At 37.5% G+C, this 19,463-nt stretch overlaps 2 protein-coding genes across 2 annotated transcripts; both read left to right on the top strand.

Annotated features, from left to right (window-relative positions):
- Positions 1-4,105: 4,105 nt before the first annotated feature.
- On the top strand, positions 4,106-13,071 carry LOC107597518 (E3 ubiquitin-protein ligase TRIM39-like). Its single transcript, XM_016288614.1, has 9 exons — positions 4,106-4,155; positions 4,287-4,819; positions 4,905-5,000; positions 8,657-8,890; positions 8,968-9,109; positions 11,513-11,539; positions 11,680-11,991; positions 12,814-12,889; positions 13,029-13,071. Exons 1-8 carry the CDS (start codon positions 4,137-4,139, stop codon positions 12,876-12,878), a joined length of 1,428 nt encoding a protein of 475 aa, XP_016144100.1. The 5' UTR covers positions 4,106-4,136; the 3' UTR covers positions 12,879-12,889; positions 13,029-13,071.
- On the top strand, positions 12,998-18,587 carry LOC107597517 (E3 ubiquitin-protein ligase TRIM39-like). The gene is made up of 9 exons (XM_016288613.1): positions 12,998-13,089; positions 13,520-13,617; positions 13,829-14,361; positions 15,027-15,122; positions 15,506-15,739; positions 15,817-15,958; positions 16,259-16,336; positions 17,548-17,595; positions 17,932-18,587. Exons 2-9 carry the CDS (start codon positions 13,545-13,547, stop codon positions 18,468-18,470), a joined length of 1,743 nt encoding a protein of 580 aa, XP_016144099.1. The 5' UTR covers positions 12,998-13,089; positions 13,520-13,544; the 3' UTR covers positions 18,471-18,587.
- The last annotated feature ends 876 nt before the right edge of the window (positions 18,588-19,463 follow it).

The following is a 19,463-nucleotide window of genomic DNA, read 5'->3' as shown; positions in this document are numbered from 1 at the left end:
CAGACGTGACGTGAGCAGGCCCTGGGGTAGCAGACATGACATTAGCAGACTCTGGCTTGGCAGACATGAAGTGAACAGGTTCTGACTTGTTAGATATGACACGAGTAAACTTAGACTTAACTGGCATGGTCTGAGCAGGTCCTGGAGTAGCAGGCATGATGTGAGCAGGCTGTGGCTTGGCATGCATGACGTGAGCAGACTTTGGGGAAGTGGCATGCTCCTCCATGACACCCACAGTAAAAGCTGATCCACTCAACCTCAGAGCAAAGTCTATATACTCGGCAAGGGACCAGTGAAACTTTCCCCCAGGAAGCTGGGAGCAAATGGGCCCATTCAGACCCACCCGAAAGATGTCCTTAAGGGCCACATCGTTAAAATCCACTTGGTTAGACAGTTCACAAAAATCCTCCACATAGTCCTCAATAGGCTGGTCACCTTGACGAAGGTAGAGGAGGCGTGAAACTGCTGGGTTCATTTTAGGAGTCGTGTATTCTGTAACGATCAATCCACTGGAGGCGAGCGTAGTGAGAACCCAAGTGCAGTTTATTTACAAGGTGATCCAAACATCCAAACAATAATCCAAACTTGACTTGACATGAACAGACTTGACGAGGGATAAACAGACTAGACTCACTGACAGCGGGTTAAATACATTCAATACACGACAAAGGCACAATGGGAACATGAAGGCTACTTATAGCAGACAAGGAGGGTCACATGACATGAACAAACCAATGGGGAACAAGACACATGACTAAGACTACCAATCAGAACATGACACATACACAAGGCAGAGAGACATGAGGCAAGGGAAGCATGACACTAACATGGACCATGAAACAATTACAAAATAAAAGACATGGAAAACATGAACATGAAACAAAACACCACATTACAAGTGGGTATGCTACTGTATGTATCTATCTGTCTATTAAATATAACAAGGGTTGTGACAATAATATAAAAGATGAGATTGCTATTATGAAGACAAAGTCAGTAGGATGTCAAGTCACTCTATATAATAACCATATATTGTAACAGTGTGTCAAGTAGCAGCTATAGGTGAAAAAATTTGGCATCAAATTTCTAATTAAGAGTCAAATTCTCCTTACCAAGTTTTATCAATGTTTTCTCATGTAAAAGTTCTTTATAAATCAAGAATGACAGCTCTCTACTCTTCAGAATATACTGCAGTATATGTTACACTACTGTACTAAATGATTTTAGATTTACATCTGGACTGTTTTCAGTGTTCTACCACAAAAAAATGGGGGGGTCTACATAACGTACAAAGTAAGTACATTCATGTTCATATAATAAATTCTATATAGAATACCAATTGCTGTGTTTTAGAGCACCCTAATTGTGATTTTGGGAACATGCTGCCATGATAGCTTAAAAGAAGCAATACAACTTACAGGGACCTATTTTTTTGTGATATCAGACTCAAAAACACTAACTCTAACCCTAATTTAAAAATAACTGCAGGACTTGGGACTTTGAGACCACTGTGGACATCTATACATTATTTTTTATGAAATAAAGATATTTTATGCACAATATTTCAGTTACACTACACTTAAACAATAACGTTTATCCTAATTCTTAACAGTTGGACAAAACAGTGTATTTAAAAACTATTGGAACACACTGCCTTTACTTATAGGTACAACTAATTTTATAATAAAAACATTATTAACATAAAATGGAAAAGTTTTTTTTTTATAATAACATATATATATAGCAATTTTTGGAACATGCCATGATAGCTTACAGGAAGCAAGATATCAGACTCAAAAACACTAACTCTAACCCCAATTTAAAAATAACTACTTGGGACTCTGAGACCACTGTGGACATCTATACTTTATTTTTATGAAATAAAGATATTTTATACACAATATTTCAGTTACACTACACGCAAACGATAACCGTTATCCCAATTCTTAACAGTTGGACAAAAAGCATCTTTAAAAACTATTTGAACACACTGCCTTTACCTATACAACAAATTTTATTTAACACATATACGCATATATATATATATATATATATATATATATATATATATTAATGTTTAATTCCTTAAAACATTGGCAAGTAGTCCAAGTAAAAAAAAACTAAAAACCCTTCCATAAAATAAGTCTCTTCTTTCAACAAATATCACCTGGATAGATTCTAGAGAGGTTGAGTAACTGTCCTCCCCTCTCTCTGTCAGTGATGTGACAGCCTGCCTTAGACCAGTTCAAGTTAAGAACATAGCTGTAATAAATTAAAGTACTAAAATATGATAAAGTATGATGAAATATAAGTAGGCTACTCGGGGAAAACTTTGCTTCATTGGGAAAGGATAATTCTACTCCAGACTCGAGCGGCGCGACGCGACAAAATAACCCAATAATCAATTATGCTTCCATATTTACATTTACTCATTTAGCAGACGCTTTTATCCAAAGCGACTTACAAGTAGTAGGAGTGGAATTAGAAGCAAATTTGGTGTGCTGGCATTTTGTCGCACGACTATTCTCAAGAAAGAAAAGTGAAAGTAAATCTGAAAAGTGAAAATTCGTAACACTTTATAATAACTTTCATTATTAAATCATTAACAAACATTATATAACGGATCATTAGTTAATATATTTTCAAACTAGAAATGTCTACTAATAAACTTATTAAACATTACCTAATGATTAACAGATCATTGCATCATGTAAATTAAAATGCATACAAATGTCATTAAACCTTCAATTCATATGGACATGCACTTCTTGAAAATCTACAAATGATATTATTTTATTTATTCTTATTGCAAATTGTGCACTATCTACAAATGATTTTAAAAGATGTTATACAATGATTAAAAGCTTTTGTTAATGCACAACACTTTTGCTGCTATTGAGATGTGATACGGGTAAGGTTAGGGACAGGTTTGGTGGTATTAGGTTTAAGGGTTGGTTAAGGAGTCAACAGTTAAGGGGTTTTCTTGAAAAAACTGATTTGTTTTCTCCTGTTGATGTATGATTCAAGGAATATCATATTTAATGATATACAGTAATATACTAATATAAGTGTTAAGGCAATACAAACAAGTTTTGCACCCAATTTAGAATGTGTGTTATGTCTTTAGCAAGCATTTAGCTGAACCTAACTAACTACACAACCAACAAAGACCAAATATGTGACATTTACAGACTGTGAGTTAATGAATAAGATGTTAACATGAACAGTTTGTGAAGTGCTTAAAATTACTAATTAAGCTATTTTTTCCCACAACATTTATAAATGTAAAAAGGAGCATGAGGTAATATGTAAACTGAAGTTTAATGACATTTGTTAGCATTCAAAAGTACATAAACAAATAAGCTTTTATTCATTGCATAATTGATGTTAAAATAATTTGTAGATTTTAAAAAGTGCATGTGTATGAATTGAAAGTGTAATGACATTTGTAACCATTAACTAATGATGCATTAAGCTTTATATGTTAATGATTTATTAATGAATCTTTGAATCATTGTTAACCATCTGTCAAAATCATTTGAAGATTTAAAAAAAAAGTGCATGATTATTTGAATGGAAAGTTTAATGACATTTGTAAGCATTTCAGTTTACATTAAATAATGATCTGTTGATCATTAGGTAATGTTTAATAAGTATATTAGTTAGTAAACATTAACAAGCATATTATGTAATATATCTAGATATTTCTAGCATTCTATAATATTTGTTCATGATCTATTAATGAAAGTTATTATAAAGTGTTACTGAAAATTCTAATTTAAATTCTTAAAATAAATAAATACAATTGCATTGCAATGACTTGCAAAAGGTTTTGTGTGTGTGTGTGTGTTCTCCATTTTATGATAATTCATATCTGTGCACTTTGTACTTGTGTGTACTTTGTACTTGCATATGTTCAGCATGTTTGGCTGCCGACATACAGCAACCTAACTTTTGAAGTTTATTAAAACTTCAGAGAAATGACAGATATTCTGTTTAGAATTTCTTTATCTATGTGTCCGTGCTGTGAAATTAACTATCTGTTGCGATTTTTGTGAATAAGCCTCAAGAAAAGATCAACAATGGCAGAATCGTCATCAAAATCACCAAAACCAAACGCAACCTGCAGAGGGAGTATGAATCGCCCTCCAATGAGTAAGTAAAAAATAAATTATACCAAGTGCTTGGTATTTACAGTAGACTTTGTTTTTCTTATATGAAACATTTAATATTTTGCTTTACATATGATAAATGCAAATTATGATAAACCTCATCATCCTCTTCAGCTCTGTCAGAGGAGCTCAAGTGCTTGATCTGTTTGGATTTGTTCACCGATCCAGTCAGCACTCCATGTGGACACAACTTCTGTAAGAGCTGCCTGAACCAGTGCTGGAACAACAGTCAGACCTACAGATGTCCATTCTGTAAAGCACATTTCAAGAAAAGACCCGACCTCAAGATCAACACAGCACTCAGACCGGTTCTGGAGCTCTTTAGGGAAAAGTCTGGTCTGAGTAAATCTGAGGTTCTCTGTGACTTCTGTGATGATATAAAGAAGAAAGCACAGAAGATGTGCCTGGTGTGTCAGAGCTCTTACTGTGAAACTCACCTGGAGCCTCATCACAGAGTCGCACATTTAAGGAAACACAAACTAATCGATCCTGGGGCGAATCTTGAAAAATATATCTGTCAGAAACACGAGAAGCCTCTGGAGCTGTTCTGTAGAAATGACCAGACATGTGTGTGTTTGCTCTGCGCTGTAACAAATCACAGGGATCACAACACTGTTGCTGTAGAGGAGGAGAGCAGAGTGAGAAGGGTAACAACATACATGGTGTAACATGACATTTGAGTTAGATGGTGTTGAATTTGTTCAGTGTCTGTGTGTTCTGTTTTTTCTGTAGCCTCATCTGAGGAAGATGAAGACAGACGTGCAGCAGATGATTCAAGACAGAATGAAGAGAATTCAAGATATCAGACACTTAGCAAAACTCAGCAAAGTGAGTGCACAGGAAAAGAGTAATCAAATATTTTGTCTAAAGATGTGTTTTATCAAATTCCTTAGGAGAAATGTTACTTTGCTTTAGAAATAAAAATGGAAATAAATGTGACAGGAATGTTGATACGAGGGGGAAAACAACATACATTTTGAACCACTCTAATTTGTTACAGCCAAATATATTGGTTTTTCTCTCAAATTATATTTATGGTTTGGTTCAAACCTTACATTTTGATTAAACATTTATCACAAATATTTATTTCCAAATACAAAACTCAAAAACACAACAAAAAGATTATTACAAAATCCATACACTGAAAAAGGTGTTCAGCTCTGGGGCAACAGAGAAATTGCTCATGTGGCAGGTCTATGTAGCAGTTTAGCTGATTCAAGATAAAAATATACAAGATATGACAAAATTTAGCCAATCAGCGTTTTCAAATCAAAACTGAAAAGAGCAATTATTTTACCACCCCTAATGCTTTAAAGGGATAGTTAACCCAAAAATGAAAATTCTGTCATTAATTACTCACCCTCATGTTGTTTCAAACCCGCAAGACCTTCGTTCATCTTCAGAACACAAATTAAGATATGTTTGATGGAATCTGAGAGCTGTCTGACCCGGCATAGACAGCAACGCAACTGAAATGTTCCCAAGTAAAGGAGAAGTAGCAAAGAGATCGGGAAAATAATCCATGTGACATCAGGGGTTCAACCATAATTTTACGAAGCTACGAGAATACTTTTTGTGCACAAAAGAAAAAAAAAATAACGACTTTATTTAAAGGGGTCATATGATGCTTTTTTAAAGATCATTATTTTGTGTATTTGGTGTAACAGAATATGTTGACATGCTTTAATGTTCAAAAAACACATTATTTTTCAAATACTGTACATTATTGTAAGTCTTCTATGCCCCGCCTCTCTCAAACGCTTCGTTTTCTACAAAGTCCCTCCTTCCGACAAGCGCAGTCTGCTCTGATTGGCCAGATGACCCAGTGCATTGTGATTGGCCGAACACCGCAAGCACTCATCGGAAATGTAACGCCCCTTACCATAATTGCGAGCTTCATCTTTCAAAATAAATGTAAAGACAGAGCCCAAAAGGGGAACAGAGTCGCGTGACAGACACAGTGATGAAGCTGGTATGTGTTTGCAGCACACAAGCCACGGTTAAGACAGCTGACTCCACTGTGATGTGACCCCCCCTCTCTCTCTCGCGCGCTCTCTCTCTCTCTCTCTCGCGCGCGCACGCACACACACACAATGCGCAAAACTCCGCATTTGAACAGTCAATAGCAAATACTTAAACTAATAACAAAACAGTAGCTGATTCAGAAGCGCCAGATTGACATAGCAAAGTCAGAATTACCTCCTCTCCTAGTTTCACGAAACAGTCGTCCATAAAATGCATTGATGTTCTGTTAAAAGAGAAAGGAAAACTTGAAATCGCATCATATGACCCCTTTAACAATTTGTCTCCTCCCTAGCAATTGCAGTTCGTCACCTTAGCGCCATTTTGGATCTGTTTCCTTTGTTGTTGTGATTTGATCTGAACGAAAACAGTGTATCCGCATGACACAGCTGACGCAGAACAGCATACGCTATTTACGTTCAGCGGATATTCTCCAAAATGGCGCTACAGGGTGACGTGGAGGAGACGAATTGTTGAATAAAGTCGTTTTTTTTTCTTTTGCGCACAAAAAGTATTCTCGTAGCTTCGTATAATTGCGGATGAACCCCTGACGTCACATGGATTATTTTACAGTTCTCCTTGCTACGTTTCTGGACTTGGGAACATTTCAGTTGCGTTGCTGTCTATGCACGTTCAGACAGCTCTCAGATTCCATAAACAATATCTTAATTTGTGTTCCGAAGATGAACGAAGGTCTTGCGGGTTTGGAACGACATGAGGGTGAGTAATTAATGACAGAATTTTCATTTTTGGGTGAACTAACCCTTTCAACCCGGTTTTGGGCCCAATTTGCACCCCTCAATGATCGGGGGGTGTTGCCCGTTTTCAGGCTTGACGCAACCGACAATTTTGTGGTGCCATAATGATTATTTTACTGCTCCCGATCGCGTCAGCACCTCCACGATCCCAAATCGTAAACACGTTTGATAATTATGACTCTTGTTCGGGCTGCCTCTGATGTGATACCTGCGATAGCCAATGAGAGTGAGCAAGCGTCACCTACTGGAAGTTGCAAGCTTCTAAAATTGAAACTTGGCAGCCACAAACATGCCACGAAAGTGGAGTATTGAGAAGGAATATCACCCATATTCTTTTTTTCTACTTTGTTTTTCACTGTAAAACAGAACTCGCTCCTGCTGACTGTCGATTGTCCTCCATTTGTTTTTCTTGTCAAGTCATGTTTAATCTTGTGAGTCTCAGTGTGAAATCATTCCTACAATCAACAAGTCCAGCTGAATCATTTAGTGTGCGCATTCAGAGGGTTATAATGTTAAAAATCGGTTGAAACTGTCATTATTAGGAATGTCCCGATCAGGTTTTTTTTGCCCCCGATCCGAGTCATTGAATATTGAGTATCTGCCAATACCGAGTCCCAATTCGATACTTATGTATTCCTATAGGAATATATGTTTGGTGCACACTTCAAGTATGCTACATTAAAGTTCTTAAAATCAATCCAATGTATACAGTTGTGCAGAGAGTAAAAGTAATATATGTATGATGCATATATGTTGCAACAAGATAGGCTACACTCTCTCTAAGTAAACTGTATATATGCACACACTTTATACAAACATTGGCAGGTGTAAGCACATTACAGTGGTAGACATTGTAGACAGACTGTGTGGTCACAATTATGAACATGGGACTACTGATATAAACTTGTATTTTATATGTACAATAAGCAGAATAATTGCAACATAAAGTTGAGATAAGAAAGCATGAAGCTGGTGGTGTCAAAGTCTTTCAGTCAAGTCCAAAGCAAGACACACCCCAAAAACGTTATGACATTGATAAATGAATGAGTGATCATTACATGGAAGCTCAAATGTGTGTGACGTGCTTACAGACCTCACTGTTTTTTCCGCGTCATACACGCACATTTGAGAGTCTTCTTTTTCTTTTAATGGCCAATGGTAAACCCACTTAAAGTTGCATACCACCTCCTACAGCACAACACCAGCATGACAGCTGACATAAAATAAGGATCGGGCTTAGGATAGCCGATACCGTTCAGTAAAAAAAAATTCAATGCTTGATTGGCCTGATCCCCATCCTTGAGATTGGCTCGGGACATCCCTAGTAATTATGCCTGTGGTCTGAATGCAGCTGAATGCAGTCAAGTCAAGGCGGTTGGTATAGTGATCTTTTGACATCTCCACGTGGTCCTGTATGTTATCACACCTTGTTAAAATGTACTTTTAATTTACCTTGAAAAAAATTGCAGAAAATTGTAGAAATGTTTTCTATCAGCCACCACTGTTTATAATAAACGTTTGTCAGTGTGACTTCATTGTGATTTAAGTTATTTCATTGTGACTCATTCCAGTCTAAGAGAAACAATTGAGATATTGAGATATATTTTCTTAAAATATAATTGAGAAAGTTAAATATTCTATGTACTATGTTTTAATATGAATGAACTATTTAAAAAGTGAACATTTTGTGAACTGATTTATCAGAAAGCATCAGAGAAAGAGAAAGCAGACAGTATTAAGCTCTTTACTGATCTGATCCGCTCCATTGAGAGATGTCAGTCTGAGCTGCTGGAGATGATGGAGCAGAAGCAGAAAGCAGCAGAGAAGCAGGCTGAAGAGCTGATTAAAGAGCTGGAGCAGGAGATCACTGAGCTAAAGAGGAGAGACACTGAGCTGGAGCAGCTCTCACACACTGAGGATCACCTGCGTTTCCTACAGGTCAGTGTACTTCTGTCTGCTAACATCACAGCACAACACTCCCCATGCTGAGGGATTTCTGCTCTCTCCTGCTGTAGATTTACCCATCGCTGATCAGACCTCCATGCACCAGCAGCTGCGCTGAGATCAGTATTAGTGACACTCAGCTGAGTGTGGAGCCTCTGAGGAAAGCACTGGTTCACTTGCAGCAGACTCTAGACGAGAAACTCAGCAGAACTGGTAAGAAAATGTCAAATTTTCAATTGTCAGTAATGATTTAAAATGAAAAGGCACTTGCAGGTGTAAGCAGGGGCGCTGTAACATTGGGGAAGGCCCAACGAGGACCCTCGTCTAGGTACATGCCTTGGCTTGAGTATGACCTTACAGTCATTGGGGCCAGAATCAAGGAAGGAAATGTTCACTGAGAGCTCTTGAAAGTCTTCTCCAAAGAGGTTGATTTCCACTTGTCCGAAGATGTTCCAAATCATCTGAACCGTCTGGGGGTGAAGTCTCCATTCTCCATTTTCCTGAAGATACTCCGGGACAACATGTCCCCCCTCTGGTTCATTCTGTGCGGCACGTGCAATGCCCTCACAGAGCAGATGTTGCGATGTGCCCACAGTAGGAGGCATCTTGTTAACTTGTACAGCTTGTGAGACCTGAGACCTCCCTGAGGGTTTATGTTGTCAGAACGGACCAGGACATGGTGCCCCTTCACATCTGGTAAGAAGGCTCTCAGTGCCACAAAAACTGTCATCATTTCCAGGCATTTGATGTGCCAATGCCATTCCTGGCCCGACCAGGAACCGAACGCTGGGCTACCATCACACACATTGACACAGCTGTAGCCCATCCTGAGATTGAGCCATCTCAGGTGTGACGGAACGCAGGCCTTAAGCCAAAATTGGAGAGGTCGCATGTGCAGAAGGCCCAGAGGCACTACTGAGGAGGCCACATCCATTTGGCCTAGCAGCCTCTGGAAAGTCTTGATGAGAACCAAGACCCTGAGCTTGAATGACGCTGCCAGCTTCTGAATTTTCAGAGAGCGTTCTAGCAAAAGCCAGGCCCACATTTGGGGCGAATCAATGACTGCCCCTAGGAATGAGATTCACTTGCTGGGAGACAGTGAGCTCTTGGACAAATTGATCCTGAACCCCAAGCATTCCAAATGGCTGAGGAGCAGGGATATGTGGATGTGAAAATAAGCATCTTTCAGATCCAACAAGAAAAGCCAATCCCCCAGGCAAACTTGTGAGAGGATTTGCTTCAATGTTAACATTCTTAATGGCCATCTCATTTAGGCATGGTTCAGAAGTCTCAAGTCCAGGCTGGGCCTGAGGCTGCCATCCTTCTTTGGAACAAGGAAGTAGCGGCTGTAAAAGCCTGACTTGCTGCGGGCTGCTGAGACCTTTTTGTACGGTGCCCATCGCTAATAAACACTCTACTTCAAACTGGGAGCTTGGCTGCCCTGGACCGACCGACCCTGGACTTGACCATGCCCTCAAAGCGAGTAACCTTGTTAGATCATCTCCAGGACCCGCAAATTGACACGCCTTGAGTGGCTTTCCAAGCCTGGATTCGGGTGGCCAGGGACTGGAGCACCACAATCAGAGAAGAAGTGCTCTTTTTGTGGGGGTGTTTGTTTTTTATTTGTTGGTTTTCTATAATTGCAGTGAAATGACTGGATGCACGCACATTTGGTGGGGCAAACTCTACAGCTTTGGTGAGAATGCGGATGAGTTTGGCGTACAAACTGGACCTGACATCACCCTGTTCCTTAGGTGGCAGGGGGGCAGAGTCCTCTGTCGGCCATTTCTCCACGTCGGAACCTGTGGAGGAATGGGGGGCGGGGGGAGATATGAGCTGGCATGAGCTCACTCAAAGATTGTGGTGCACAAATGTGATTAAATCAGGCAACGGTATTTCGGAGAAACTGAGTTTCCCCGAAGTGTCAGCAACTGACGCATCAAAAGGGAACAGAATATTGTGAGCGGATACAATCAAATATATACAGTCATATTCATCACTGTCAGTGTGAACGAGTCAGAATCAGGTTCTCATTCCATATGCAGCGTTTATTGGAATAAAAGGCAAGGCAATAAACAATGCAGTAGTCAAACAGGTAGAGATCGGCAACTAGGTATCAAAGCAGTAATCAATCCAGAGAGGGCAGAGACAGCAAACAGTCCACTGAAGAACAGTCAGAGGTCGGCAACAGGAAGGCAATATAAATGTAATCCAATGCACAAACAGTGGTTAAAAGCAGGCAAACAGGTCAAAACAGGGTAGACAATTCAACAGAATGAGAAGAGCTCAGAACTGTTGCAGTAGCAAATGAGCAGAATATGTATAAATAGTACAATGATAAATGATGAACAACTGGTACCAATAACAAGTCCAGGCAGAGCATACTGGGAAATGAAGTCCAAGAACCATGCGGTTCAATATTTGGGTGGTAATTATATAATGAGGGGGCTGGCGAGAAGTCTCAGTGGCTGTAACAGTCAGTAAAAACACTTAGTATTTATAAGAAAAACCAGCAGAAACACAAACTTCCATCAGAGAACAGGAACTGAACACACAATGTTTTTGTATCATATTAAAACTTCTGTCATAATATTTTATAGTTATTTGTTTCCACAGTGCTGGAGAGGATACAGCAACATGCAGGTACAATTATTATGTGCTTATTCACATTGTCACAAATAAGAACTTTACCAAGGTCTAGGCAATACATTTTTTTCGATATTAAACAAATATAATTTGTTATATTGTGAAGTTGCTTTTTATATCTTATCTCTCTCTTTTAGTGGATGTGACTCTGGATCCTGATACAGCTTATCCAAATCTCGTCCTGTCTGATGATGGAAAGCAAGTGACAAGTAAAGACATAAAGCACAAACTCCCAAACAACCCAGAGAGGTTTGATTATTGTCCCTGTGTCCTGGCACATGAGGGATTCAGCTCAGGGAGGTTTTATTTTGAGGTGCAGGTAAAGGGAATGACTGATTGGGATTTAGGAGTGGCCAGAGAATCCATTAACAGGAAGGGAATTATCACCGCAATCCCAGAAGCTGGATACTGGATAGTAGTTCTGAGGAATGGGAATAATTATCTGGCTGGTGAGTCTTCCCCTGTCCCTCTGTCGTTGAGAGTGAAGCCTCAGGTCGTAGGTGTGTTTGTGGATTACGAGGAGGGTCTGGTCTCCTTTTATGATGTGGAATCCAGATCTCATATTTTTTCTTTCACTAGTCAGTCTTTCACTGAGAAACTCTTTCCATTCTTTAGCCCTTGTAAGAATGAAAAAGGTAAAATTGCAGCACCACTGATCATCTCACGTCAGATACAATGAACAAATTTACACCAAGAAAATTAACATGAAAATAAGTTTTTATTGCTATGAATACTTGCTAAATGAAGAGATGTCATTTGTATTTTTTCAGTGGTTTTCCAGCTTTGACTTTTTATTTAAATAATAATAAAGTGTATAAGTTTTGCTAGAGGAAACTGAAATGTATGTAACCTTTAGATTCAGATACATTCAAGGTCTCAAGATGCATCCTGTAATATCTGTACCATACAGTATACAATGTGAAGGTTATTGCATCCCACTTGGAATAAAATGCATGATTGAAGTAGTATGTCACCTGGATTGTTTATCATCTGTTTCAAAGTATGCATCCATTCATGCTTTTTGGTCAATATCACCTACAACCCCTAGTGGAGTTTGTGATGCTTCCCCCCCCCCACTTTTTCATCTGTAGAAAAGTGCTGATAAATATAATGCAGAATGTGCCACAGCAGTTTTTAAATGCACAAACTTAAGTTAATTAAAATTGAATATTAAAGTAATGATTTTAATGTTAAAACTTATGCAAATGCAAACAGTATGTGGAGAAATATGCAATATAATTTGTGACAAAACATTATTATCTAACACACAGAGGTACATACAGAGGCACACTTTGACGTGCTTCCTTTCCATGAGAAGAGAAGGGAGGAGCTGTGACATTGCTACAGGTGAGAGCTTTCAGTGCATGGAAAACTAAACTGAACAATTTGGCAAAATATTCCTTTTAAACAACAGAACATATATTCACTGAAATGGTATCAAAATTGTATCATTTGTGGATTGCGATTTAAAGTTTGATGTGTGCAGAAACGTTGTCGCACAACAGAATCAGGAAGTACATGAACTGCAGACAAACTGATAGCTGAAGGTAAAAACTATGCTTATGTTTTACATTGATATTTTACCTTACAACTGATTTGTGTGAAAACATTTTGTGGTTTTGATACTTGATATTGTTTTCTTTCCCCCGATTTGTTTCCAATAATTTGTAATTACTTCTGTAAAAAAAATAAACTATTGAACTAATAAACTATTGAATTAAAAATAAACATTTAAATGCAACCAGGTTTGAGATTCTGTGATCAATTTAGTTTTTGTATCCTTTTTTTTTTTTTTTTATTCAAGTCAACACTATAAAAACCAGTTCTTTTTGATCAGTGTACTTTGTCCTCATGTGTACTTTGTACCCGAACAGCATGTTTGACTGCTAACAGTTTATGAAATCACTTTGACATTTCTATATTCACATGTTTCCTGGTCATATTTCATGAGATATATTTTGTGTTTACTCTGAATAGAGCAAAAAGAGTGAAATTCTGAGTGATGGCAGAATTTTCATCAGCAGCACAAAAACCAACCGAGACAAGGAGGAGGAGTCTGGATGCACCTCCATTATGTCAGTAACCTAAAGAAAGAACGAAAGATAGGATGATAATATGAAAAGTGTCATAAAATCATATCAAATGACAATGAGTTAGAATTGATTTTTCTTTCATGAGATCCTAATTGTTGATGAGTTTTGTTTCTTGATTTAATCATTTGCTTTGTATTTATAAATCAATTATCAATTTTGATGATAAATAGTGTTTCTTCATCATCCTCTTCAGCTCTGTCAAATGAGCTCCAGTGTTCGATCTGTCTGGATGTGTTCACTGATCCAGTCAGCACTCCATGTGGACACAACTTCTGTAAGAGCTGCCTGAACCAGTGCTGGAACAACAGTCAGACCTACAACTGTCCATTGTGTAAAGAAACATTCAGTAAAAGACCCGACCTCAAGATCAACACAGCACTCAGACAGGTTGTGCAGCACTTTAAGGAAAAGTCTGGTCTGAGTAAATCTGAGGTTCTCTGTGACTTCTGTGATGATATAAAGAAGAAAGCGCTGAAGATGTGCCTGGTGTGTCAGAGCTCTTACTGTGAATCTCACCTGGAGCCTCATCACAGAGTCACAAATTTAAAGAAACACAAACTGATCGATCCCGGGGCGAATCTTGAGGACTATATCTGTCAGAAACATGAGAAACCTCTGGAGCTGTTCTGTAGAGATGATCAGACGTGTGTGTGTTTGCTCTGCGCAATGAAAGACCACAAGAATCACAACACTGTTGCTGTAGAGGAGGAGAGCGGAGAGAGGAAGGTAAAAACAACGTGACCTTGGCGGATTAGGGAAAAATGTTTCATTACTTGGGTATTGCAATAGATCTGCATTGAAACGTCCACTGGGAGGTGCTAAAAGCCAATTCATTTTTTCCAAAACACATGGACATGATCAAGGTTGAATTCGGAACCACATACTAGCATACTACTACTAGGCCTACTATTTTTACCATATATTTTTAAGGAAAAATAGTAAGAGTAGCATTAATATGCAGTTCCAAACTGAACAACCATTTCATTACATTGATTCTTTTTTTTTTCATTAGCCTACACTGATTCTTGCATGTGTTGCTGCAGTTCCAATCAATAGCGTTAATATTCTGTTGAGATTGAAACTAAAAAAAGTTATTTCAAGTCATTAGATAGTATTGTGTAAAATAAGTATGGTTTATTAGTTAATAATCTGCCTGTGTAATCATAAACTGTGTGAAAAGGAATAAACACTGTTGGAGTTTGTCACTAGTGTTAATTTCAGCTAGACACTACAACAAATTATGTACAGGCCTAGGTATGTTTCTGAAGTCTTGCAAAAATGTAGTCCTATTTTTTCAATGAGACCCTGGTTGTAAATAAACTATTTACCTATTTGTGTTAGACGGAATTGTTGAATCTGTTGAGTGTTTGTGTGTTCTGTTGTATCTGTAGCCTCGGCTGATGAAGATGCAGACAGAAGTGCAGCAGATGATCCAGAACAGAATGAAGAGAATCCAAGACATCAGACACTTAAAAGAAGTAAAAAATGTGAGTATGGATGATTTACCTTTTGAAAATAAAAATCACCATAAAACTATAATAAAAGTTATCCACATTTTGCTAGTCTTCTAAAGTCATATGATAGCTGTGTGTGAGGAACAGACTGAAATTAGGTCATTATTCCCTACTTATCCCATCAAAATCTCAAATGTCCAATGTTGTTGATGGAAGATTTTCATTGATTAATGACTAAAGTTTTGGTCTTTTTCGTACACCAAGCTAATGTTTGGCTTTAAAAGGATTGAAATGTAATGCACTTATCATCTCACTACTTACAGTAAACTATATGACTGAATTGTAATTTTTCGGTGAACTATTTAAAAAATATTAATTTAATAAAAGTTTTTTTTTTTTTTTGATTGATCTAACAGGAATCATCAGAAAAAGAGAAAGCAGACAGTACTGAGCTCTTCACTGATCTGATGCGCTCCATTGAGAGATGTCAGTCTGAGCTGCTGGAGATGATGGAGCAGAAGCAGAAAGCAGCAGAGAAGCAGGCTGAAGAGCTGATTAAAGAGCTGGAGCAGGAGATCACTGAGCTAAAGAGGAGAGACACTGAGCTGGAGCAGCTCTCACACACTGAGGATCACCTGCACCTCTTACAGGTCAGTGTACTTCTGTCTGCTAACATCACAGCACAACACTCCCCATGCTGAGGGATTTCTGCTCTCTCCTGCTGTAGATTTACCCATCGCTGATCAGACCTCCATGCACCAGCAGCAGCGCTGAGATCAATATTAGTGACACTCAGCTGAGTGTGGAGCCTCTGAGGAAAGCACTGATTCAGCTGCAGGAGACTCTAGACGAGAAACTCCGCAAGTCTGGTAAGTAAATGTCAAATGCATTGTAAATGTTTTCTTTTTTAATAAATCATGTTTAATATTTGATTTAAAATAATGTAATTTAAGGAAATCAATAATAACCAACATGCATCCTTTCATAAATAGGCCTAGTGTCCCATGAAAAACTACAGTGTATAATATATAGTTAATTTTTGAGTGATTCAGTTAATAGTAAATAATACTAATAGTGTTCTACGCAAAATGTTTTTTTTTCACCCTAAAACTACCAGTCTGCCATATATTATATGCCTTATAATATTTTGATGTAATTTGTCTCCATAGTCCAGAAGACAATGCAGCATGCAGGTAAAAGTGTCAGTGACGTTGAGAGTGTTCATAAGACAATGCAACTATATGGAGGTACGTGGGTCAATGACAATAAGAATGTCCACCATAAAGAATAGGAAAATCTTTAAAAAAAATCTAACTTAAAACACCTGCCACATTCTTAGAAATGTACTTTTTAGATGAATTTGTTCCTTTTGCTTTTATACAATTTTCTCGAGTCAATTTAATGACTCTAAAAATGTAGTGTAACCATTTATAGCAACATTTTCCTTACACATTAAATGAATTATATTATACCTATACATATATTTTTTGATATTTTTTTACTAGTGAGTGCAGGACACTATAGTTCATTTATGTAAGTGAGGATAACAAAATAAAACTGACATGTGATACCTAAAAATTCATCATACAGTGGACTACCAGTAAAATGTATAACAATTTGAAACCAAAAATTATTCTGACATTTTGACCTGACCATGTTTTGCTTAAGTGTCATCTGACAAAATCAAGATGAATTTGTTCTGACACAGTTTAACTTCTTATGGAGTTCTTGCCATATTTTATTACCGTTTTCTAAACTATAGTGAATAAGCTGTGTTAATGTGTGAAATGTTGAAGGTGTCTGAATAAATAATCTTCTTTTAACAAATTAGGGCTGCAAAATCAATTAATTGCATCTAAAATAAAAGTTTGTTTACATAATGTGTGTGTACTATATAAATGCATGTAAATACATGTATATATTTAAGAACTGTAATCATATGAATTATATTATATATAAATCATATGATTCTTAAATATATACATGTATATGTGTGTATTTATATTTACATATATTTACAAAATAAAATGTGTGAAATACACAGCACACACACATATATTATGTAAACTCAAACTTTTATTTTGGGTGTGATTAATCTTTTTCACAGCCCTAGGTCAAGTTATCTGATATTTTAAGAGACTGACTGACAGTTGGGTCTGTTGTGTCTTCTATATGATATTTTCTGCAAGTTGACATCACATGACTTTGTTGGTTGCGAAACATGAATTCGATTTGGTGGACAAAAGTTTTAATCCAGTTAAAATATGCAGTATATTTTTGATGTATCCAAGCCATGCAATATATGTGAAATGCATTTTAATGTATTAAATTAGTAGGTAATCAAGTCTATATAATACTTTGTTTTTATATTAAACACATGAAAATGGTTGTATTGTGAAGTTGTTTTTCATATCTTTTCTCTCTCTTTCATCGGATGTGACCCTGGATCCTCTTACAGCTATGTCGTTTGTCTCCCCAGTTGAGAAGACAATGCAGAAATATGCAGGTATGCTAGTCAAAGACAATAAGTGTCCACAATGAAGAAAAGGAAAATCTTTTTAGAAATCTCAATTAAAATGCATGTGCCAAGTTTTTAGATATGTACTCTTTCATTCAGACATAAGTTTTAAATTAAAATATGCTCATCATAGAAGAGGTGTATCGTGATCAAGCAATATACGTGAAATGCATTTTTAGTGTATTCAATTAATAGATTATTAACACTACAATTTGTGTTAACTATTTAAATATGCCACAGTCTCCTTTGTTTTCATATTAAACACATTAAACCTGTTGCATTTTGAAGAATTGTATTATTTCATATCTGATCTCTGCCTTTCAGTGGATGTGACTCTGGATCCTGATACAGCTCATCCAAATCTCGTCCTGTCTGATGATGGAAAACAAGTGAGATATGGAGATATTAAGCTTGAACTCCCAGACAACCCAAAGAGGTTTGATTATTGCCCCTGTGTCCTGGCAAAAGAGGGATTCAGCTCAGGGAGGTTTTATTTTGAGGTGCAGGTAAAAGGAAAGACTGATTGGGATTTAGGAGTGGCCAGAGAATCCATTAACAGGAAGGGAATTATCACCGCAATCCCAGAAGCTGGATACTGGATTGTAATACTGAGGAATGAGAATCAGTATCTGGCTTGTGCATCTCCCTCTATTGACCTCTTTCCGAAAGTGAAGCCTCAGGTAGTGGGTGTGTTTGTGAATTATGAGGAGGGTCTGATCTCCTTTCATGATGTGGAGTCCAGGTCTCTCATTCATTCTTTCACTGGTCAGTCTTTCACTGAGAAACTCTTCCCATACTTTAGCCCTTATGATGATAAAAAAGGTAGAAATGAAGCACCACTGGTAATTGGGTACAATAAATGAATATACACCACAAATATGAAAATAAGATTTAGGACTACAGTATGAATACTTTCTGTTTTGAAATGATGCATTATGTCATCACATTTTTGCCTATAGCATTTGTTTTTCAGCTTTGAAAACCTGCTTCTCAGTTTTGTACATTTTTCATTTCTGTTCTGAAGGGTCAGAAGTTTGCAAAAGCCATTTTCATTTACTGCTCTCAAGTGAAATTACATGTAAAATGGATCTGATACATCTGTATGTTAATCATGTTTTAGCGTTTGCACATTTCTTTTAATAAATTTAATAAAATATAAACACATGACACAATTTATTATCCTAAAGCATATGTAAATTATACTTTAACTCTGCATAAGGGAACTTTCTTGTCTGTCTTTTTTATTATTCTTGAGACCCACCAAAAACTATTTGGAGTCAAATATCCATCTATCTATTTTTAGGTATCAATTTTATTTTCTTATTACATTGGGGAGGGCTACATATAAATGTCATTGCATTAATAATGGCTTATGGAAAAATAGAAAAATTAGGAAAACTGTCAACAAAGACATGACTGTAAAGTATCCAGACAAAGATGCTGTTACAACAAATTAAAGAACCGTACTTAATATGACAGATGTTGTTGTTGTTTTTTCATGTTATAAATACGTTTTGAATTGCGTTGCGTTTAGGGCTACAAATACCATCATCATTTCAAGGCAGTTGATGTGCAAGCATTACTCCCAGTGTGACCAGGAGCCGGAGGCCGGTCTGCCCTCGTACAGTGCTCCTCAACCCGAGTTGGAGGCATCTGTCGTAGTCACCTTCCTTCTGGAGTTCACGCTTGACTGAAACAGGTGAGGGGTTTTCTAAGGGGCCACTGCTCTGATGCAGTGGTGGGTTACCTTGAGATGAAAACATCCCAAGCGCCAAGTGTGGGACGGTACATGGGCTTTGAGGCAATATTGGAGGGGCTGCATGTGAAGCAGGCCCTGAGGAATCATAGAGGAGGTG

Source organism: Sinocyclocheilus grahami, unplaced genomic scaffold (assembly GCF_001515645.1).
Source record: "Sinocyclocheilus grahami isolate Dianchi unplaced genomic scaffold, SAMN03320097.WGS_v1.1 scaffold233.1, whole genome shotgun sequence".
Classification (NCBI taxonomy): domain Eukaryota; kingdom Metazoa; phylum Chordata; class Actinopteri; order Cypriniformes; family Cyprinidae; genus Sinocyclocheilus; species Sinocyclocheilus grahami.
This window is presented reverse-complemented; position numbering and strand designations above follow the sequence as displayed.